The 23,690-nt window shown below is 39.8% G+C and overlaps 2 protein-coding genes and 1 long non-coding RNA gene across 6 annotated transcripts; 1 reads left to right on the top strand and 2 right to left on the bottom strand.

Annotated features, from left to right (window-relative positions):
* Positions 1–364: 364 nt before the first annotated feature.
* LOC108952427 (uncharacterized) lies at positions 365–2,902 on the bottom strand. Its single transcript, XR_010485018.1, has 2 exons — positions 1,340–2,902; positions 365–1,256 (listed from the first exon to the last, which is right to left on the bottom strand). It is a non-coding gene; the product is annotated as an uncharacterized LOC108952427 (long non-coding RNA).
* Positions 2,903–8,011: 5,109 nt separating this feature from the next.
* Positions 8,012–10,166, top strand: LOC135606929 (CBL-interacting serine/threonine-protein kinase 5-like). Of its 4 annotated transcripts, none has more exons than XM_065098299.1 (2): positions 8,012–8,143; positions 8,246–10,166. In XM_065098299.1, exon 2 carries the CDS (start codon positions 8,623–8,625, stop codon positions 9,964–9,966), a length of 1,344 nt encoding a protein of 447 aa, XP_064954371.1. In that variant the 5' UTR covers positions 8,012–8,143; positions 8,246–8,622; the 3' UTR covers positions 9,967–10,166. The 4 variants fall into 4 exon arrangements, with proteins under 4 accessions (XP_064954371.1, XP_064954372.1, XP_064954373.1 ...); XM_065098300.1 differs by having other exon boundaries at positions 8,021–8,143; positions 8,239–10,166; XM_065098301.1 differs by having other exon boundaries at positions 8,047–8,143; positions 8,232–10,166.
* Positions 10,167–11,216: 1,050 nt separating this feature from the next.
* Positions 11,217–23,384, bottom strand: LOC135606928 (formin-like protein 18). Its single transcript, XM_065098297.1, has 19 exons — positions 22,735–23,384; positions 20,936–21,633; positions 20,321–20,542; positions 19,092–20,239; positions 18,878–19,010; positions 17,980–18,051; positions 17,655–17,753; positions 17,492–17,533; positions 16,275–16,355; positions 16,140–16,190; positions 15,978–16,059; positions 14,822–14,916; positions 13,279–13,350; positions 13,081–13,197; positions 12,324–12,392; positions 12,177–12,243; positions 11,836–12,019; positions 11,631–11,752; positions 11,217–11,540 (listed from the first exon to the last, which is right to left on the bottom strand). The coding sequence occupies exons 1-18, from the start codon at positions 22,805–22,807 to the stop codon at positions 11,635–11,637; spliced, it is 3,423 nt and encodes a 1,140-aa protein (XP_064954369.1). The 5' UTR covers positions 22,808–23,384; the 3' UTR covers positions 11,217–11,540; positions 11,631–11,634.
* Positions 23,385–23,690: the final 306 nt, after the last annotated feature.

Below are 23,690 nucleotides of genomic sequence, written 5' to 3'. Positions count from 1 at the left end.
AATGAAATAATTTAAAGACAGGAAGATATCTGTTCAGTCATATTGACTAAATTGGAACCATCAGTCAATCTGCTAGGTCTCAGGAAAGTAAGCGACATCAGGACACACACATCATTTTTCTCCGCCATAGAATCAGTTAAATTATTGTTTAAGTCGAGTGAATAGTTGCTTACCCTCCTGAAACCGTACCAAGTTTATTAACTAAGCATCTGAGAAATAGGATTGCATCTTCGAGATGGACAATAAATATAAAGCACAGGTATATTATGAGGTACTAAATGGTTCTGAAAGTGATGGACACTAATAGCATCTTCACTAATCATGAGACCACTATCAAATAGCTGCAAAGAAAAAAGGACAGGGATGACATAAATCATTTGGGTCCAGGTGCCAGATTATGTATGGTAAAAGTTGCAATATTCTTACAAGAACAATCATGTTTTACATCCTGATCATAAGAAGCATCATGCTGTGTTCTACTGTTAAAGCACTTACCCATGACAAAAAAATTATTTAGAAGCACTGAAATTTACCTTAGCAATTTGTTGTCATAAATCCACCATGGTAAGTTCTATGATTCCGCTCCTCCTGCATTTTCTATGGTGAAAAAGTCTAGTTAAGCTAATAGTCAGATGAATTATCAGGGTTTTAAAAAGAGAGAGAGAGAGAGAGAGAGAAAATAATCTGTGATAACTTTTAAACTCAAATTCATATGATTTAACTTGTGTCTAGGATCCTCTTACAAAATTATGGACATCACAACAACTAAATTTTATATTGCTAGATAGTGTTTCATAGATTAAAAAGACATAAACCTAGTAATTCTTCTTCTGCAAGGTTATATGTTAGCAAATTACACAATGTTGTCAAACAGGACATTTTATTTCCCTACCATCACCACCTCCACTACCACTAGGAGAGCAAACACAAATTAACGAGACCTAATATCAATCTGCCTGTGATTCCTAATAATTCAGATGTCAAAAAGCTTTCGGGCTAAGATTAAGGGGGAAAAGATGCTAACTTTATGAATTGCCACTCTTCCTCAAGTCCATTCCCCTAGCAAGGCCTGCTGCTAATCTAACATACATCAAGTCAGATATATCAAAGACTTGGGTGGAAAACACGACTGAGAAGAAAACCATTAGAAGCTCTCTCGTTACCTCATGTACTCAAAGACTTTTTCGACACCAAGTAGTTGTAACTGAAGCATCTGACGAGACTAAAGCAGATAGATCTCCTTCCTCAACTTTGATCTACCACAAACAAATGACATAGAACATCAACCACTAAACGAAGTCAACTTACCCTGGTCTCTTTATAAAGCACCCATACATACACTTGACTTCCAACAGATAAAGGAGGACAAACCCACTGGTCTCTTTGATGCGTGCGTGATGTGATAACACTTGACCACACGTATGCAAGAACATAAAGGATCAAAAAGACAGGAGGGGCAGATCTAGCGACGAGCGAGAGAAATACCATTGGATCCACCGATAAATGAGAAGCTGAAACACTTGAAATAATCAAGAAAAATGATATCAACAAGCAAAGTTAGATAAAACTAAATCGAGAAAGATCTATAAAATGGATGCATTTTTGAGAGCCCCAAAGACCGGTCCATCATACGGCCGCAAAGATAGAATCAAGAAACAAGACAAAGAGGATAAATCTATCAGCGAAAGAGCTTTAAGAGAGCTCCAAAGATCGATCCCACATCCGTCTTCAGATATAGAATACGAGAAACACGGCAGAAGAAACAATGACTTCATAAAAAGAAAGATCAAGACGACGAACCAAGAAATGCCTCCCAAGATCAACATCCCAATGGTTGTTTGATGGTTTGGGACATGGATCTTGACGAGAAAGAAAAGGAAGGAAGAAATGGGACTAGAAATGGAGACAAAATGAGACCAGTCAACAGTGATTTCCGTTGAATCCGCACAGATGATGAAGTTAGCGAGGAGACGTGTATCCTCGCCCGCATCTGATCCCATTCCCCGAGGGAAAACAATCGTCGTCTCAAAAGCCACGCTTCCGCTCTCAAACCCATCTCTCTTTCTTTGTTGATTTCTTCGTCCTATTCACTCCATCCCATCCGTATCAAGCAAAACAAAGACGCCAAAATTAGAAAGAAATAGAGAAGGAAGCACACGACTACCGTGACATGATGGACGGTACGCCACTCGTCTTTTGTCTGCCTCGGAAAACCCAGTCGAGACGAGACGTCTCAGAGACGAATGGATAGAAGCAGCAGCAGATGGCCGACATAAAATGAAGAGAAAGACAGCGTGTGCAGAAGCCGATCAGAGGAAACGAAAACCCTGTCGCCACTCTTCTTACCGCTCCAACACCAAACCACCACCGCGATCGTAATCACCATCATCAGACGCAGAAAACAATCCGGGGAGATCGGGATGACAGAGAGAGCAGTGAGCACGCAACAGCGACGGCACCCCGACGATGCGATCGCCGCTGCGTGCTCACTCTCTTCTGTCAACCCCAATCACCCGGACGACGCCACAGACCCTCGGATCAACCACAACCACCAGAAAACAAAGCGATCAAGAAGACAAGGAGAAGAAGATCCTCGACCGAATCGGAGATACAGGAACCAGAGGAACGAGGAACGCCTGCCTCCTCCGCCTTCATCTTCGTCTCCCGATCCCTTCGATCCAATTCTAGGGTTATGCCCTCGCCCTCCCTCCTCTCTCTCTCTCTCTCTCCTCCCCTATTTTTCAAAACTTTAATCGCTGCGTCGCACGTGTCGCCCTCCGCCCCACTCGGCGCCTCTTCGAAAGCATGAATACATCATCGTATTAAGCCGGACGCTGTCGCCCGCACGACGGATCACCCGACAGGAGATAGGGGTACCGATGTGGGGTCCGGGACGCTGTCGACGGCTGATTGAGTCGAGCGTGCCATCACGCGTACGCCCGCCTAGTAACCCCGACACCAAGGACGTGATGAAAAGAGCGCGCGAAACGTGGAGAGACGCCGTACGTACGATCGAGGTCGAACCTTTGATTTTTATTATTATTATTATTTGGGCCGGGCCGGTTCGATTTAATATACGAGCGAGATGCGCTGAGGTAGCGTCACGTTGATGGGAGGCCTTGATGAATCAGGTGGTGACACGTACGCGGTTCGCTTGGACCGACATGGCGATTGCTACTTAAAATAGAGGAAAGGGGTGTTTTGCTTTTCGAGATTAGATAGATGATTAGATGCTAATGAGAGGAATGACCACATTTATCATACCTTAGTAGAAATCTGCCTTTAGGTTTTACTGACTGGCTGTCGTAGGATGAAGTCCAAACCCTAACAAGCAGCTTCGACCAGGAAGAAACCTCGTAGCTGCATCAAAACCTAACACTGGGAGATCTAAATCAGAACTGCTGCATCGGCTTTGAGCAAAGGCGGATCATTTTGAACTCGAAACAAAAACAATGAACGGGTGCGTGCATCCCCCCCCCCCCCCCCATCTTTCTATGCCATGGTCCCCCTCCCTCTACTGAGCTAGAGGAACATCTCGGAGTTAACCTAAAGACAAAGCAGAAGAGCTGACACGCCCTCGAGCCATTGCTTGGATGCATCATCACCAGCGATGGGATTTCATGGCACTTTCGTGGGATTCTGAAACCATTAGCAGTTATCGGCATTGGATAGCAGAATAAACAATGGTGTGTCTGCAACTTTTCACAGGCAAAACAATGAAGAGGGATGCATCCAAGGTCTGAAACATATATATATATATATTAATTACAAGGTAATCTTGTCCTTTAATTACTGTACTGCTCCGTCGCTTGGGAAAGTGCGAGGTGTGGCCGCTCAGGGGACCATATGATGCAGATCGAAACCAGTTTCAACTGAGAGATCACCGGAAGAGGGATCCCTCATGTTGGAGTAAGAGAAGGTCATCAATGGTTCCTCGACGTCAGGACATGGAAGCTGCATGCGCATGTAACTCCATGCAGCCTTCGCTTTGCAGAGGGAGGAATCCCTTCATGTGTGGGTGTGCACTGCATTTAGTGATTCGAGTTTAAGGTTTTCTTTTTCTTTAGATCAACTCAAATTTATATGTTGTTTAAGAGGTAAAAAAAAATGTTAAATAAATTTTAATTTTTGTCATATATATATATATATATATATATATATATATATATATATATATATATATAATAGACACACACTATATTCAATAAGAGGAGAAGTAATTAATATTCATAAATACACTGAGATAAAGCAGAAAAAACATGAGTTCAAATTCAAGCATAAAAGATGTCGATTCTTTTGGCTTCCTTTCCTTCCTTGTCTAAGTTTTCCAACTTTAGGTATGTATCTCAGATCATTTTCTTTAATCTTTGAGAAGGAAATTGGATCATACACATCAATGTTTGTGTGACAAGCAAGTAGAGTGCCAATTCCAAACAATTGATGAGAAACAAAGTATTCCTTTTTATGGACATCTCTTTGGTTCTTTAGAAGCTTGCCTTGACGCAAGGGATGCAGCCTTGGAAGATGAATGAATGAATGAATCATGATAGATTGGAGTTTCTCATGCTTTTGTTGTTTGATGTATCGAGTAAATGAGTTTGAATACTCTTCACCCACCTGAATCCGAGGACAGCCAGTTTCATCTTTCTCATTTGCTGCCATTGGACTCTCTCTCTCTCTCTCTCTCTCTCTCTCTCTCTCTCTCTCTCTCTCTCTCTCTCTATTCATGTCCCTTGTGCAATAATAAGAGCATGCAAATCGAAGAAGAAAGGAGGTTGCAATGCCCGAGTACTCAAAACTCGGGCATAAAGATTTCAGTTAATTCCATTTCTATGTGCTGTACTAATCCAATCTGATACATTTACTAGCACAATAACTCGAGTACTCAAAACTACTAGTAGTAAGAGTCCTACAGCTCAAATGGTTTGTAGCAAACTAAATATGTTATTTATATAGAGAAAAGGTGTAAGAAATTCTTCGTATATAAGCAAGTTTATGTTTATGTTAAGCTGAGGTCAACTTATTGTGATGGTTGGTAGGTATTTTTAGGAGTCCTAAACGTATTCAAATTAGTTGGCAAGAGTCCTAATTAAATTAAAAATATTTAGTGAATTAGGGTTTATTCTTATAATTACATCTTGGTTACTAATGATGGTGATCTCTATGGTTTCTAAATAGAGTTGAGAGAGAAGGTTTTCAAGTTTTATGTGAGAGGTGTACAAAGAGAGTTGTATTTATGTGGGATAACTGAAGGACCTTATAACTGATCTCATATATTGAAAAATATGATCCTCTCCATGGTCTATAGATAGAGATTTGCTGAACTACGTTAATCTTGTATCGACTTTCTCTGTTGTTGTTAGAACTCTCCTCTCTCTCCCCAACAAATATGCTTACGATTAATCTTGCATGATGAAAAAATAGTTTTCTCATTGTATAGGCAAGAAGTGTCGAACTATTGATATCTAATATTTCTTTTAGTTTTCGAGATATTGTCTCCTCTACTTTTTTTTTTTTTTAGACTTGTACATTCTTTAGAACTCTAATGTACTTTGGTTCCGATATAATATTTGATATTTTAAGATCAATCGATCCAAAGGCCTAAGTTTAAGTTATCGATCAAACTATAAATATATCCGGTTCTTTCGATCTTTAGTGATATAGAACTATTCTTTGATCCTCTCTCAATCTATCTCCACACATGAATATTCTTTTTAGTATGTTACAAGCTTAAGTTCAATTTGCCTCGTTTTGAAGCGTAGTAAAGAAAGCAACATTTGAGTCATTGTAGGAGGAGATTAATTTACCCTACGATGGTAAAAGAAAACCAAAATCGATAATGAATTTATTGGGTGGAGTTGTATTGTCGCTTTGGAATGGTCTTTTCCATCTCCTACACTTGTCATATCGATCCACCGTGATTGATCCATAGAGTAGAACAACCATAAACCAACTCTTGTGGGAAGTGAGATAGATGATTCACATCATTCGATTAGTGGATGAGCTTCATTATTTGCGTCGTATATAATTCCTTGGGATGGGCAAAGCTTTTCATGATGGGGAACAATTAATTGGTTTGATTGTCTTCGTTCATTAGAGGAGTCCGGAAGTTAATACTTTGATGAGGACAAAAATATTGTTAGTAGAAAACATAATTTTGTTGTCTTCCACAAATTAGCAATGGTTGTATTATTTTTTCTTACTTCAACAGTGGTGATGCGATCCATCCGTCCATCCTTGAAAGAAAAAATAATATCAAGGGATTTATTTTCTTTTTTTAAAATAATAATAATATCCTTGTCATCGTATAAACAGATGGGTAGTTGCTATTCTCTCCATTTTGTGTGAATCAAATCATGTCCGGGATTCATCCTATAGCATGACATATGTAAATCATCACGATAGATGGGGACATACGATTGGGATGTAAAAAGTACTAGAGGAATCGAAAATGAAAGTAGAATAAATCAGTCCTCTATCATCATTACAATGAGATTGATTTACCGAATGTCTAGAAACTAAAAGTGATCATAGTTAAGTTTGACTTTTCGTGTTTATAATGATAGATGCTATAATTCGACTTATGAAGTTGGATACAATAAAAAATATATTCATTAATTGTTTGTTGATGCTTCGACAAGCCTAATCCTTCTTCTCTTCGATCCTCTTTCTCTTTGTTTGGATAACACATTAATTATGACACCTCAAATTTACATAATCTATCTATTTCCCAAAAGAAAGAGGCTATTATTTAATTGATCAGTTGATAGATCATTTTGCTATGTTTGCAGCAATCCTCTACAATGATTTACTTACTTCAATCTCCTCTAATAGGATTCATTCATTGTGTATGTAATACAATCCATCCATAACAAAGGCAGTAGCAACACTGCACTTGATTCTAATATATGCTAACACTGTGCTCTGATTGGAAATTTCAGCTACCTGCAGGCTTTCTACCTGTTGTGATTAGACATCCACCTGAAAAGATGCAGTATTTAATGCCAATGATTCTCCACTATAATTCATTTAGCTATTTGTATTCAACCAGAGATGCTCAAGTGGGGCAAGTTTAATTAATATTACCTGGTTGATTAAGTGATAAGCTTTGAATCTATCATCATCAACAGCAGTTTCTTCCAAAAGTGAGTACATCAGCATATAATAATAATTAGGAAGAGGTGACAGAAACACCATTGTCTTTATTGTTTGTACGATGTACAATGATGTATGTATGTATGACTAATTGCATCCGTAAGGTCAACCATGTTGGGAGCACAAGATACATCTCTTAGTGCAGAAGAAGAAGATAATAGAAATAAAATTATAGTGTAAAAATTTTATATCACGTTTGAAATGAAGTGTCGTAAATCAAAAATAAAATATGTATATCGTTTGAATATAATAATTAATAGGATATTTCAGATTTTGTAAAAGTCACAATCAAAAATTTTCATAGACGTTTACGTGACACAATTGTATAACAAAATAACGAACTAACGTTAGATTCTTTGTCGCGTAATCGTTCAAAGCTTACGAAGTTTATATTTATAATTTATGGTTCTACGAGTTAAAAGCTTTCGTTTCAATCCAGAATCGATCAACACGCTGTGAGACGTACCAAAGCAATATATGCACACAAATAATTCCATGTCCTCGGTCTCGTAGAACCACAAAGATAGAATTGTCTATGAGATGGCTTCTCACGCTACAGACAGACAATAATAAACCAGTAGACATTCTCTGCACTGTAAACTGCAGAGAGATGCACGAAAGCAGAGAGGATGCGAGGGAGAAACGTACCTCTCTTTACACACCTCCTTCACAATAATTCCAATACAAATCCAACCAAAAGCCTTCCTTTTCTGAAGCCAACCTCAACCTCGATGGATGGGGCCCCCTCCACACCTACTCAACTCCGACCCCAGCCCTGGGCCCCATGCCGTCACCACACGTCATTGGCGGCCCCCATCTCGGTAGATATTTTCCCGATCCGACTATTTATTTCCGGTGTGCTCTGCTCTCCGGTCTCTGTTCTCTGTTCTCTGTTCTCTGTTCTCTGATGCCCGATACGACGTGATGCGATGCCGTCCGCAGGAGAGGAGCAGCCAATGAGCCGTCTCCGCTTGTACCCGAAAACCAGGTGCTTCCATCCCATCCCACTTTCCATCGTACGCGTTCCCGCTTTCTCCGGTCCTTTTTCTCTGTCCTCATCCTGTCGCCTAATTCAGCCCATAGCTCGCAGATCCGACCTCTCCCCACTGTTCCATTCATGTATGACGAACGCAGAAAGGGATGGTGAAGTCTGAAGCCGGTAGAAAGATTCCATCTATCTTCAGCGAATCGGGGTTCTGATAGGACGGACAGAGAAAGAACAGCCGCAGCAACAGAAGACCGACATATCCCACCATTTCGTGATATGGCGATACCAGATTCTTGTTTCGACTGCTTACCAGAGGAGACCGATGGTAAAGGTCGCGCCTTTTATCAGATGGTTGTGTCAAGTCATCGCATTTAACCGAGATCGGAGGAGCGCGGCTTCTGTTCGATGGCCAGTGCAGGATCGTTGTTTTGATCGAGAACAGAGGACCAGCAGGACGAAGCGAAGCGAGAGAGAAGGGGATGGGGAAGGAGGCGGAAGAAGGGAGCAGAGAGGCGCGGAAGCTGGTGTTCGGAAAGTACGAGATGGGGCGCGTCCTGGGGAAAGGAACGTTCGGCAAGGTGTATTACGGCCGCGAGCTCAGGTCCGGAGAAAGCGTCGCCATCAAGGTGATCGACAAAGAGCAGATCCGCCGGCAGGCCGGCATGATGGAGCAGATCCAGCGGGAGATCGCCGTGATGCGCCTCGTCCGCCATCCCAACGTGGTGGAGCTCCGCGAGGTGATGGCCACTAGGTCCCGCATATTCTTCGTCATGGAGTACGTCCGCGGGGGTGAGCTCTTCGCCCGCGTCGTCCGTGGCCGCCTGCCCGAGGACCAGGCCCGCCGCTACTTCCACCAGCTCATCTCCGCCGTCGACTTCTGCCACAGCCGCGGCGTCTCCCACCGGGACCTCAAGCCCGAGAACCTCCTCCTCGATGAGCACGGCGACCTCAAGGTCTCCGACTTCGGCCTCTCCGCGCTCCCGGAGCAGCTCCGCCACGACGGCCTCCTCCACACCCAGTGCGGCACCCCGGCCTACGTTGCGCCGGAGGTCCTCAGCCGCCGCGGCTACGACGGCGCCAAGGCCGACTTCTGGTCCTGCGGCGTCATTCTCTTCGTCCTCCTCGCCGGATTCCTCCCCTTCCAAGACGCGAGCTTGATGCGGATGTACCGCAAGGTATTCAAGGCGGAGTACCAGATCCCGCCGTGGTTCTCTGGCGAAGCGCGCCGCCTCGTCTCCCGCCTCCTCGTCGTCAACCCCGAGAAGCGCATCTCCATGCCAGCCATAATGCAGCTCCCCTGGTTCAAAAAGGGATCTTGCCGCCCACCACCCATCCAAATCCCTCCGCTGCTGCTGCAGCCAGAGGAAGAGGAGGTGAAACCAGCGACGCCGAGGTTCTACAACGCGTTCGAGCTCATCACCTCCATGTCCTCGGGGTCCGACCTGTCGAGCCTGTTCGAGAACCGGCGGAAGGCGGGGACGGTGTTCACGTCGCGGTCACCGGCGGCGGAGATTGTGGAGCGGTTGGAGAGGGTGGGGCGGGCCCTCGGGTTCGGGGTGGCGCGGGCCAAGTCGTACAAAGTGAGGATGGAGGGGAAGACGGAGGGGAGGAAGGGGCGGCTGGCAGTGACGGCGGAGGTGTTCGAGGCGGCGGCGGGGGTGGCGGTGGTGGAGTTCTCCAAGTCTACCGGCGACACCTTGGAGTACACCAAGTTCTGTGAGGAGGACGTCCGCCCGGGGCTGAAGGACATAGTTTGGACATGGCAGGGCGACGACCCAACCTCCGTCGGCAACGGTGAACCGCGTCATGACACCGGACGGTGAGCCGATCAAAGGCTTCCTCTATTCCGCTTGTGATCACTAGTCCTAGTTTTTATTCTATTTTATTTTTATTATTCTCTTTTTGGTGTTCTTTGACAAGGAAGGATTGTTAGTGGTCTTAGTTTTTATTATATTTTTAATTTTTATTGTCTCTTTTTGGTGTTCTTTGACAAGGAAGGATTGTTAGTGGTATTCTATTTGTATTTTTATTGCCTCTTTTTGGTGTTCTTTGACAAGGAAGGATTATTAGTGGCAGCCTGTTAGTATTGAGGGGGATTAGTCCTTAACCTTAATGGCTGTGTTTGTGAATGAGAATGGGAGGGGAGATGGATTCATTCTTGAATGGAAATTCTAATAATTTGAATTTTTATTATAATGTTATTTTCTTTCTCTATAATTTGACTCTTCCTAGTGAGAAACTTCAATTTAATTTCATATGGGAATTAGATATAAAGATCCGAAACGAGCTTTGTAAGTGTACCATTATAAATATGCCGAGGAACCGATCGGATTGACACCGCTTCCTTCCTCCTATGATCTCACACGAAGAAGAAGAGGAAGAGCCGTGCAATTTACGTATTGCGCCACGATGTTGACATGTAAAGATGAGAAAGTAGATAGCTAAGTTTGCAATCAATCGTCTCCCCTTTGAAAGATACGTGACATGTGTCATTCTCAATTGGTGATTGAAAGAAACATTTCATTCCACAAAATTTCATCAAGTGAAAGCTAAAAATGTATTATGCTATCCATACAAATAAAATGACATGTTCTAGCAAATTGATAATTGCATGATGGGCCATCACTACAGCTTCTGCAAGTACCCACCAGCTTGCAACTGAGAAACATTCAGCTCATTGAATTGAATGTTTATTTTATGATCTGTGGCAAATCAATCAGCTGCAGAGAGCATAGCCTTTGGAAAATTAAAATCACACAAATGTTTCTCCAAAAAATTATATAAAGAGCATATGGGGTCTCAGCTCAAGACTTTGGAACCATGTCAACAGATTGGACTACAAATATGGGTACAAAATCATGAGCACTACTACCATTAGCAGAGAAATAACTGTGGAGAGGTATTGTTGCTACCTGAAACCTTGATGGTCGAAGCCGATTCGTTCCCCTCCATGATTGTAGCCTGCTAGGTTGATTTGCACCTTTGGTTCCTACAGAATGCCGATGATCTGCAAAATTCTAGTGAAAGAGCTGCACAGTTAGATCTAATCCACTCATTTGATTAGCTTGTAAGATGAGTTAAAGCAAAGAGTAATTTATGAGTTTGAGGTGCTTTGAGTACAAGGAGACAAGTTTGATAAGAATACAAAAGGCAAAGAATACAAAAAAAAAAAAAACCTGATAGTTTACATCAATCAGACTATGGAACATCTTGCCCTGGTAAGGGGAAAAACAATTGTATACACATTGTATGTACATTAATAAAACTCCTGAAACGAATGCAAAATTATCTGCCCGGCTTTACAGCAAATCACAAGATTCTTGACATGAGTATACATGCTACAAGATCCCCACTGAGGGTATTCTCTTGTGCTATTGCATGCCTTGTAAAGAATAAGCTGCATGATAAAAGTGGGAGGCAAGTCTTAATCAATTGTTAAGTAGTATAAAAATGCTAGTAAATATCAAACATGTAAAGTCATAATTACCTAGTTAACGACTACTGTTGGCCCAAACAGTAATAAACATGTTACCGTGATGAGTTTTCATACTCAACGGGACCTCACACTCGAGACATCCCTTCACTTGTATGGTCAACGATGCCTGCCACCTATGGAGCAGAAGTTATCGTCTCCCGGAAGGATATGCTGTCTTTGTTGGTTACTAGACTGCAAGGACCCGGATTTTTATCACCTGGTGTGGCCACTAACATTGCGAGACTGCATTAAGTGATCTGGTCCTTTCTTATGTATAGCATGCCTAAGTTTTTCATGCTCTGCTTCTTTCTGGGCCTTCTTTCTCTCCAGCTCTAGCTGTTTGCAGTTCTCCTCATGCGCACGTTCAAACATTCTAGTAAAATCAAGAAGTGTAGAGACAACTGCAATATTGAAAACAGATTACTCTTATTAGATAGTCTTCAAATTTACTAGAAACCACAGATTCTAAATGAACTGAAAAAAAAAAAGCAATAATTAAACATTGTGAAGCTACAACTTTTGAAGAATTCATCATTGTGAAGCTGAAATGAAGGTTACCTTGCTCAAATGGACAATGTGCAGGATCTTCACCAAAATATCGAGCCAACATGTCTGCACTTCTACCCTGTAAACCAATCAACGCTTTATCAAACATTAGATATATGTTTCATATTAGACAAGCATAATATCACCTTGAGAACATACCACTCCAGAATAAAGTGAAGTTAAGGATCTCACATCAGCTTCAGCAACAACAAGAAACTCCTTCAGAGTCTAAAATGTAATGTTATAATTAGTCAGTGGAAAGTTTTCAAGAAAGAGTAAAAAGTTTAAACATAACAAAAGCTACTCCTGTTGATGATATGAACTTAATCATGTAATGATTTAATCCATTTGATTTTACAGTGGGCCTCACTTTATTCTAGAAGATAAAATGTTCTTGAGTACCAGTAGCCATTGATGTGCAAATGCTGGTGACTCCCAAAGAGGAAAAGAACAAAATTTAATGTCCGAGGCATTCAACCAAAAAGGAAAGTGATGCTAAATTAACATTAAGGATGTTTAATATAAGAAAAGTCGAAGAATCCAAAATTTAGATGGTTCCATAGTGTTAAGCAAAAACTAGCCCAAGTGGAATTCCAACTGTCAGATATCTTAAAATGACATCAATGCATTTAGCATGGAAGACACATGAAGCAAATAAAATTTGATCCTTTCAGAAATTTAGTTCTACCAGGCTGTTTATTGTGGCCTTTTGCTTTAAGCTTCCATCTAAAGAACACATTGCATCTACTGAGAATTATTTCCATGCAACTTTTTGAGTAAAATGTTGGTTTCTCTATACCGGTACAAGACCTTTTGCACTGAACAACAATGAAAATTCCGAAAAGCAGCAAATGAAGAGACAGGATATTAAATCTTAACAGATTAATAAAATTTACTATATTATGCAAATGAATACCTTACAAAATGTTTCAGATACAGGACCATCACTGTCAGAAGATGTTAATTCTTTTTCGACTTTCTCCAATCCTTTACTTATAGCTTGCATTTCCTCTGCCAGAATCTTTAGCTGTATCTGTATAGATTCAACCAGTTTGTTGCCAACTTCAAATTTATTGTATAACAGAAGGTAATAAGTAAATGCATGCTATAGTACCTTCGATGCAGCTTCTAATCTAACAAGATCGTTGTGAAAATCAAGAACTCCTGGAAGCTTATCTGCAAGAACCTAGATATGAAATAAGATGAATATTAGAGAATGTCTGCTGCAGGTTATAGAACAGAATCAACTATCAAAAGCTTCTCAGATTTAAGTTCATAAGAATGTAACTTGAAAAGCAAGTGCCCTAGATTATCCATTCAGATTAAGTTGTGGCACTAGACAAAGTAGAAATGCTTAATATGTAGCATTTTAAGTTAAAAGTAACCTTTTACATAATTAATAGTCACTGATGATGGTCTCTGGAGCTAACAAGAGGGCAACCAGATTCTGTCCCTTGGTCTATTAGAAATCCTTGTAGCCAATTGCTTCTAACCCGTTCTTCTTCAACCTTATCTCAGTTACACTGCCACTAGCAACCCACTACAGGATCTTTTCCTATCCCCTTACACGAGTTCAATTAACTACCTAGTACACTAAGAAAGACCTTCACAGTTCAAGATTTCAACATATTGACCTATTTATGATTTTATTTTTCCAAGTTTACATCCACAAGCTGTGAAACCTAACTAAATATGATAAATGAAGTGCATATATATGCAGCAGTGATACTCCTCTGAAAATGACTCAAGAACCAGTTTGTATGAAAGAATAGTCTGCTCTGATAGGAACCTGTGAGCTTCTTAAAGACATGATCTAAGCAAGCATCAAGGAACATGTGACCAAAATTAGATGATGTCTTTGTGACTATCAACAGACATGACATGACATGACATGACATGACATGACATGACATGACATGACAGGACAAAACCTCTAAGCTACTAAACAACTCGACACAACATGGAGCAATTAGACTGATACCAAATGAAGTTTGGCATCATCAACACATGAGAAACAAGATAATTACTCCTAGTGAGACTGAAGTACAAGAATAGCAAAAATAGCAACAACAACAACCATTTTATCTTGCAGCCCAATGTATCACAAAGAATTCAAATTCAGTTGTATACACTATACAATAACTAGAGTTTGCCGAAGACTCTGACAGCATGTGCAGCAAACTCATCAACCCAACAAGTATTAATCAAGTCCAACAGTATGGAGCCACCGTCGCATCGGATGATCGATTTGACTAGAGATATTGGGTTTGGAATATGTAGAAATATTAATAATAAAAAGTAGATAAGATTGTGTTTGGAAACAGCTTTGTAATGAAAATTATATATTTCTTTAACATAATATCTCCCCCTCATTCATGGTGTGGTTCCAGATCAGGTTGTGTTCCTCAATATCCAACTCTATTCCATTTCAATCACATGCTGTTTGTATGCTAGTGAATACAATTAACTGTGAAATTTATGCTAATCAAGCTTCCCCGAGTTGATTACACACTAAAATAAACCATTACCATATATATGCATATGTTTGAAGGAAGCCATACAAAGATTTGAAATCCTTGTAAGGTTATCACAAAATTATTTTAATTAAAAGAATTGGCTAAAGAAGCAGATTGCCATGAAATAAGAGAATAAGACACCTTGCATAAGTAATGCATAAGAGTCATCTTATTGTTGCGAGCACGAATGTCAGAAAGTTTCAGGAGGCTGTCCAACCTAAATCCAATGGCAGAACCTGAAAAGGTAGCATAGACTCTCCAAGGTCAGTTTTCCCAGACATGGTGCAATAGATGATATCAGTGGATTTCAGCCAATAAAAGAAGTCACATGCATGAATACTCAAAAAACTGAAACGATTTTGCACATCAATTATTACAATAGTCCAGACGTAGAAGTCCAAAACCAAAAATATAACTGAGACAAATAATGTTCTCAATGAATGAGAAAGAAGCAAGTGAATTTAATCCTCTTAAAGATCTTCAAGACAAATAACTTTTGGGTCCCAATTTATACACAAGAGAAATCTTACCAGATGAAATTGTGATATGTTAAACAAAGGTCGTTCTCATATTTGTTTTCTTTAAGGAGGTTTAATAAGACCAATGAAATGCTTGGTAAAGTTTCTTAATTTTCTGGAGGCCTTGATATATTTCACACTGACAGCAGCTATGAACTTGGAGACTTGCATAACAAAACTCATTGATGGTTGGAAATTAACAGAAAGAAAGAAAAGTTATTAAAGAGAAGCCGATACTAAAAGCTTTAAACTTTGACTACAGGCCCAATGATACATTCAGTTCTTCTAATTAACTTAGAGAGAAGCTGATATTAAGTGCTGATCAGTTCCTTTATTACCTTAGAAAGTAGCAGCAGAATATATCATTACATTAAAGAACCACATGCTATAATTGATCTAAAGATAAGAAGAAAGCAATATTGTTGGTTTTACATATATTTTAACAAGGTTGAATTCCTGGTAGACATGGAATTTGACACATGGCATCATTGCCCCACCACTAACCACCTCGGTTATCAAGCTGACCCAAATAAGCATCCCTTGTCAATCATTTATTTTATTGTTTTGGGTTTCTGGTGTCAAAACGTTTCGCATCCTCAAGCTGGAAGCAAGCCCCCTTGTTTGATCTTTTATCTCCCTTTATATGTGTGTGGGTGTGGGTGTGCAGGTGTTCAGTGTGAGACATGCCTCATCAGCATAGTAAGTAAATTCTGTTTGTAGTCCATTTATACATCAGATAAATGAATATATCAAATATGATATTTAGCAGTCCAACTTACCTCTGGCAGTTCCCTGGTTTAATGCATTTCCCAATGAAAGAATTGTCTGCATGATTTTCTTCAGCTTCACAGAACTTCGTATCTGATCATGAAGCAGTGCGAACTCAGTATCTGAATTTATAAAACATCACTTATGGATATTGTCTCCATCTAAACTTTTACCTCTTCAGATACAGAGTTTACAGTGTTCAAATTGCTTCTTAAATCAGCAACCTGTAATGATCATTACACCAGTGGAAGTAATATCTTTTGCATAATATTTGCACACATAAAACAGAACATACTTTATCATTATACCTGAGAGCTAAATTGTAGCTTGAAGGAGAAGACTCTCAGTTTGCAGTCCACTCTTGGTACTTTCATCAACTCTAGAAAGAACTGGTATTGGATCCATCATGGAGTTAGTTATTTGATAGATCAAACAAAACCCACCAAATAGATATGAGCAACAATTATGATACATCTAAACAACCAAAATATATTAATACGGTTGTCTTTTCACAGTTCATCATGCATTATAGCATAGCAAAGTAAAGCATTGATCTATAAAAGTGTAGAACATCAACAGGTGGACCTTGTTTGGGACAAACCGGCCAGGTCTCAGAAAAACTATATTTTATTAAGAAAGATTACAAAAGAACCCATTGGGACCATAAGAACAGGTGATCCATATACAAATTATTAAATTATACAATGTTCACCATTTGTATCCAATATCATTTGTAGGGACTTGCATCATGAAATCTTATATAGTTCAAGAAAATATACAACAATTATCTTTCCCTCAAATTCTCAGATTATAAAAAATGCAGTCCAAGATGCACCTTGATAGAAAAACTTCTTTGTTTCTCCCTACGGTAACGAAAATTTTGTGGAATCAACATAAAATGGAGCAACAAAATCAGTACATCAAGGTCACCATCTAAAAATCTAAAAGAAAATGATCAACAGAATACAAGAATCCAATCACATATTGGATCTGAGATATGGAATCCAACCACAGTTGGTTTTCCAAATTCTAAGAGAACCAATAGCACGAGAGATTACAAAGATAGTTCTACTTGGTCATGGAACAAAATCGGAGGATAAAAGACAATGGGTAGTTCATAGAGAATTTAAAAAAAAAAACATTGGGGAATTTCCGTATGTGCTAAACAAACTATATCATCAGTTTGAAGAGATCATCTTACACTTTTTTAAAAAAAATTACTGTGTGTGACCTTGTCAATTGGGATGATGTCATCAATTGTAAAAAGCGACTTGTATTCTGAAAACAAAGGGTAGCATCAAAACTTCAACAGTTGTTAGTTTTTTCTAAGTTTGCTATATTACTGAAATCAATACCATAACTATAATTTATTTTTTAACTTCTTCCTCTTCTTTTGATTATACATATATCTTCGATATTTACACATGAAGATATCAAACAAACAAAACTTGACATGCTTATCTCTGGTTTACTGTCATAGTTACCCAGAACCAAGAACATAAATAAAAAGCAAGAATTGACTGACCTGTTCACATTTGCCTAGGCTTTCTTTATCACCTTTATAACCCTGAAAATTCATATGAGATATATTAAACATAAAAAGAAAGAGAAATCAAACAAAGGTGTCATCAGGCAAGAAAGCAATAGGAAAGGTTGTTATAACAGAAGTATTGACAGTATATGATTACCTGTAGTAGTTCTATTTCCTCTTTTGTTGGACAGAACTTTATGAGATTATCAACCTGATCTGCATCTAAAATAGACTCATCAAGGGCAAGAACTGAACTCTGAAACAGATCCAAGAAACAGTTATGAGGAAGTGAAATCAAAAATTGTGAAGGAAAAAACGTTTTTATGGGACAACATATTAGGAAAAATGATCTAACACAAAATGTATCTTCTTGATGATCTGTAGAGTCTGAGGATTATATAAGTAAACTAGATCAAATCCTAGTTAGGATATTCCACAACCCGAAAATAAATTGGACAAATTACAATATTTTATGAACTTACCATTAAATCAGGTATTGGCACTGTAACCTTTGTGAGCATTATTTCACAGTTATTAGCTCTCCTAAGAGCAATCTGCAAGAAGCGAGATTATGAATCATGTATCATCACAAGAACAATGTCAGATATTTTAAGATTACATCCTAAGACAATTACAAGTTTTTATAATTTCTTATGAATCATGTATTATAACAAGAACAATGTCAAATATTTTAAGATTACATCCTATAACAATTACAAATTTGAATAATTTCATTACAGATAAAAAAATACCATCATGATATTTTAAATTAAAAGTCATCATTAACTTCTGCCTCTTATTCATCAACCTTAAATGTAAACTAATACTTAAAAATGTAAACTTATGCCACGATTGGAGAAAATCAAATGTAGCAATGGTCTATTTTTTTACTGGATTTGTGATGTAAAAGCGTAAAAAGGATACAGCGACTCAATCACCAAGACTATTATAACAGAGGCAAAGCTACACATGTTGCCCCTCACAGCTTCACCATACCCTGCATTGGCAGGAACCTCTTTACTGGGCTGCCCTTTTTCTGAAAGTTTAAGAAACATTCAATCCATAAACTAGGCATCATAAATCTTAAAGAGTCTTAACTTCCATGTATAATAGTTTTTAACCATGGTGGTCAGATTGTGTAGTGATACCTTGTCTCACTTGATTGCTGTAACTTTTATAAAGATTTATTCGATAACAGAACCTGTGATATTTAAATTGTCATGTTTTGTAAATGGAGACAAACAAGTTTTGACTAATGGACCCTGAGAAATAGAGCATCAAAAGCTAATAAAAGCTAAGACGAACAAGTCAAAAAAACCAATATCACAAACAAGGAGAAAAGTTACTAATGCCTAGCAAAATATGCATAGAGGTGAATACCAAATGAACTTTATCAGATCTTCCACTAAGTGAGGAACGGCGTTTTGATTTTTCAGCTACACTGGAAGAATCTGAATTTGGCAATTGTGCAGAGAAAAGACTCTCAAGTTCTGACATGTCAATCTCTGGAGTCCTACAATAGGTAAATAGAAAATATAAAGAAGGTGATAGATTTATAATAAACATAAAGTTCACTAGTACAGGGATAGATTACTTTGGGAGTTCATCGGATATCTGTGTGTCAGCCCATAAACTTCCAGACATCGCTCTTGTTACTTTAGACCAGTGCAGCGGCTTGAGAGACATCCTTCTTGATGATGATGATTGGGAGGTATACAAACTTCTGGGACTTCTGGAACGTGTCAAGTTCCTTCCCTTGATACCTGATGATACACTATTAAATGGGCTTATAGTAGGAGTAGGTGGTGGGGGTACAGACTGAGTGCGACTAGACTGAGAGGCTGCGGTTGGTATCTTATTACTTTTATCAGAGGGTACAGAACTTGCTAACACAGAAGCTGGAGGTTGCATTGATGGTAGTAAAGGAGATTTTGACATTACTGATGATGTTGGAACTGTAAATGGCTGTGGAGGTGGCGGCGGTGGTGGAGGTGGTAATATTGGAATTGATCCCTGTGAGGCCAACTTTGGTGGTGGTGGTGGCAGTGGCGGTGGCGGTGGCGGTGGTGAAATGCTGCTAGTGGTAGCAGCAACAGCAATAGAAGGAGGAGGAGAAGAAGATGATGGTAGCTTTGAAGATGGCATTGATTCTGATGGCAGAGGTGATGACAAAAGTGGAGGTGGTGGTGGTGGTGGTGGCGGTGGCGGTGGCAGTGGCGGTGGTTGGAGCACTGCTGATTGTATAATGTGTTCATCAGGCTCAGGTAACCCAGGAGCAACAATCCTTGAAAATGGCAAAGATGATGGTAGTGATGATGGTGGATCCACTGATAACTTAATGCATTCAGAAGATTCAAGTAATCTAGGAGCAGGAGTACTTGACAGTTGTGACAAAGATAATGGCATCACCTTCACTTCAGCAGTCTCAGATGCACCATGATCAGTTCCTTGATCATCCTGCAGGTTCTTCATGACTATGTGAGAGCTAGATGACTGTGACATATTACAGGATTGCATTTTTTGATGAGAAACTTCAGACAATTTATCTTCCAGTGAATTAGAGGATGTTATCTGTTGAAGAATATAAAGTGTAGAATCGCCCTTCCCTTCTAGCCAATCCAAATGGCTAAAAATCTCATGCACCTTAGCAAATGCTTCTATAGGAAGACCATCTTTATCTTCCATATGGGCCAATTCCAAAGTCATAAGTGATGATGCTGTATCCATCTCAGAAAGAAGAACCTTCGAGCAAGAAGATTGTGAATCAGAAGAGCATTACATGTAAAATAAAGAAAATCCCGAATGGGAAAAAAAGATACACACCTCAGCTCTGAAATCCTTTGGGAATCGATCCTTAGCATCCCACAGAATGTCAATCTGATCACGACTCAGCATCAAAATATTTGACCTGATGAAAGCTGTATTGAAAACAACTCTAAACATCATCTCTTCTCGTTCTTGATCTTCATCCAAGCTAATGCACTCAATTACAACATCTCCTTGAATGTGGCAACCTATGTCAATTTTAACTAATTCACAATCTGCCTGCATTCATTTAAAGAACATTAGTACAACTCTTTAAGCAAATTTATGGTTAAGAAGAGACAAAGAAACAGATCTGTTTCTGTCCTTTATGAAGTATACAAAATCCCACCTACATGCAAAATAATGAAGGGAGTTCTACTGTAGAATGTCATAATGAGTTATGTGGAAATAAAAAGTTACCGGTCACCATTTGGCATATGGTCAGATGAAATAATGGGGATTTAGCATGCAAAAGTTTGTCCTAAGATAATTCACTTTATGATTGATGGATCCAAGAAGCTCAGATTAGGTCACTGCAAAAATACTGTGGCAGTCTGAAACAGATATTATACATGCCCATTTGCCCTATTTCTAGAAGTAAATTACATGTGACAATCCAAATCATGTAGTTACCTGTTTATAATGTCGGACCAATTTGCTTTTCTTTGGCGTTGAAAACAAAACTTTTGTAGTATTCTCAGAGACAAAAAAAGGATCTTGTCCATAAATTCGAAATATTGGCCTGCATCCACCTTCTGAATCAAATATTGGTATCATTCTGAGAATGACACAATCCAAGGTCAGTGCTCTGTCAAGTGGAGGCCACTCTGAGGCAACACTCCTTGAAACATACTGCAAGTATCTCAATTGAGAAGGGACAGGATTCAGGGGTGAAAAGAACTCTAAAAGTTCACGGGGGGCCTGCTTGTAAATCATGTCCAGCGTTCTCTGCTCACCTGTATACTGTCTTAGGTATATCAAAAGTGCCGCTAACATGAATGCCATAACCGGCCAGCCACCTCGCTCGCAGTGCATCAGTACGAGGTTCTGCTGTCCTAAACAAAGCCAACTCTCGCATGACCTCAACATATGGTGGACCATCTCCATTTTAAGCAAAGGACATCCTTCATAATGACGGGGATAATCTATCACAGTCATATCAAACTCAGAGAGAATGCTGGCTAATTGGCTTTCAGTCTCTCCATCCCAGAAATTAAAGATCATGAATGAGGCATCAGGAAAATGATTTCGCATTTGCATCACAATGCCTCCCATACATTCTTTATAGTCATCTTCCCTCAAGGCGTCAGTCGAGAAGCATTGATCAAACACTGAAAACAGAAAGTCTCTCATTGAGAGGAGTGAAAAAGTAACACTAGAAGCATAAGATAGCAAAAGAAGATCTTTTCCTGAACATAAGCAACAGATATTTCAACTAGAGAACATCATCAAAGAAGATCACAGGCTTATGCTTCATAACTGCATAGAAAATCATAAAACCTGATTCTCCACAATGGCATGCTAAAAGTTGCATAGAATTTCTGTGTAAATATGTACTAGGCAGAATTCCTGATCATAAAGCTTCGCATGCTTTGCAAGAAGCCAATCAGACTGCTGACTGACTGACCATACTTGACATGTTCATTTTAATTGCAGTTGCACTAGTTTAGTCAGTTCCACCAGGCTAGCTCACATTTTTAACTCCGATCTGTTTGTTGGCTTTGTAATTGAACAAAGTTGTCCTTTTCTTAAACTAAAGTGAAGTTTCCCTAGGCTAGCCCCCAAGTATGGTATAACTGCTCAAAACTTGAGATGGAGTATCCACTGGTCCTAGTTCCTGGTACCTTTTTCAGACCATTAGCATTGTTCATGTTTGAATCAGAAAATATATAAAATACATCTCATCCAAATTTGAATTCCCTTTTTGCATGAAGATAGAAAAAAGATATCTCAATGCATGTTTAATTCAGTATAAACTATTGACTCAAACGCCACCAAATATTGAGAAAACTAACTTAAAAACATGTGCAGGTATTGCAAATGAGGCACTTGGCCAGGTAAGTGTTTCGTCGTGCACCTGGAGTAACCATCTTTTGATTTTTCTTTTTTTTCTTTTTCTTTTTCTTTTTTTTGTTCCTCGGTGAGAAGAGAAACGTGCTAGTGTACTAACCAAATGGCAGCTCTTTGCTGAATCAGCTCATCTCTAAATCGTTAAAACCCGAAAGAACAAGTAATATTCACCCGGAACATAAACGCAAAGATATCGAGACAAATAAGAATATTTTTGCCAAAAATGATCCAATCTTTGGTTAGAAAACAGTAGCAGAAAAAAAAATTCTTGCAACACCAACATCACGAATCACACATGCAAAATAAAAAAATAAAAAAAAAACTAGGATGTCCTCTCGTAAAAGGTAGAATTCACAACGTACCGTAGACCCTCTCTGAGATTTCCAGAAGCCCATCGGGCGGCTTCCTGTAGAAGAACCTTTTGAACAGCGCCATGTCGCCAGACCAATCGAATCAAACCGAGCCTCCAAGAACCAGACCAGAAACCCTAGAAGCAGAGCTGAAGCCCAGCTCCACTTCGTGTCCAAAGCCCAATTAGCAGGAACCAGAGGAAGAAAACGGAAAAGCAACTCGAACGCCGTCTCAAGAACCGAGAAAAATCTCCATCGTTGCTTCCGATGACACAAAAATTCTGACATTCATGTCGCGATCGAAGGGCAAGCAGTCGGAATTTGAGAGCACGCTGCACAGATCTAATTGACGGAGGAAGAGAAGAGAAGAAGGGGATCATAAAGAAACAGCACGGATACCGCCGCGGGGAGGGAGCGCCTCGTCTTCTCGCAATTTGGAGAGTTCGGTGGAGACGAGGGAGTCGTGCCGAGAGGATGTTTCCGTGGCTTCTTTTTGTCACTTTTCTCCCGGCTTCTATATCTCGGGCGGGTGGTCGTGTGGCTCACGAAGGGGGGAGGGGGGCGACAGACCGAGGGGCTCCCCCGTCATTTCATATTGTAGGACGGCGCATCACCGCCGCGCGGCACCAACGGCGTTACAACCGACAGCGGTCTGTTCGAGGACCTGCTGAACCGGTTCGCCCCCCGCCCCCCCCCCTTGCGGGTGGTAATCAGGTGCACGGAACCGCATTTAAGTGGGTCCTCCCGCTCGTTACGATTTGGACGGTGGGTGATGAATCAATGATAGCAACAATGAGTTCGATCTCGAGTCCGTTTGATCAGATTATATTTAGAAAAAAAGTTCCGAATAAAGGAGCTGAAGAGCATAACAACTTCATTCTTTGTATCCAGCAAATCGAGGTACCCACCACCACCACTTACATGCACGACAAACAGCAAGAGAAAAAGCAGAAAAATAATGACTACGA

The sequence above is a fragment of the Musa acuminata genome, chromosome BXJ2-3, assembly GCF_036884655.1.
Source record: "Musa acuminata AAA Group cultivar baxijiao chromosome BXJ2-3, Cavendish_Baxijiao_AAA, whole genome shotgun sequence".
In the NCBI taxonomy this organism is placed as follows: domain Eukaryota; kingdom Viridiplantae; phylum Streptophyta; class Magnoliopsida; order Zingiberales; family Musaceae; genus Musa; species Musa acuminata.
The sequence above is the reverse complement of the archived record's forward strand: the minus strand, read 5'-3'. Positions and strand labels throughout refer to the sequence as shown.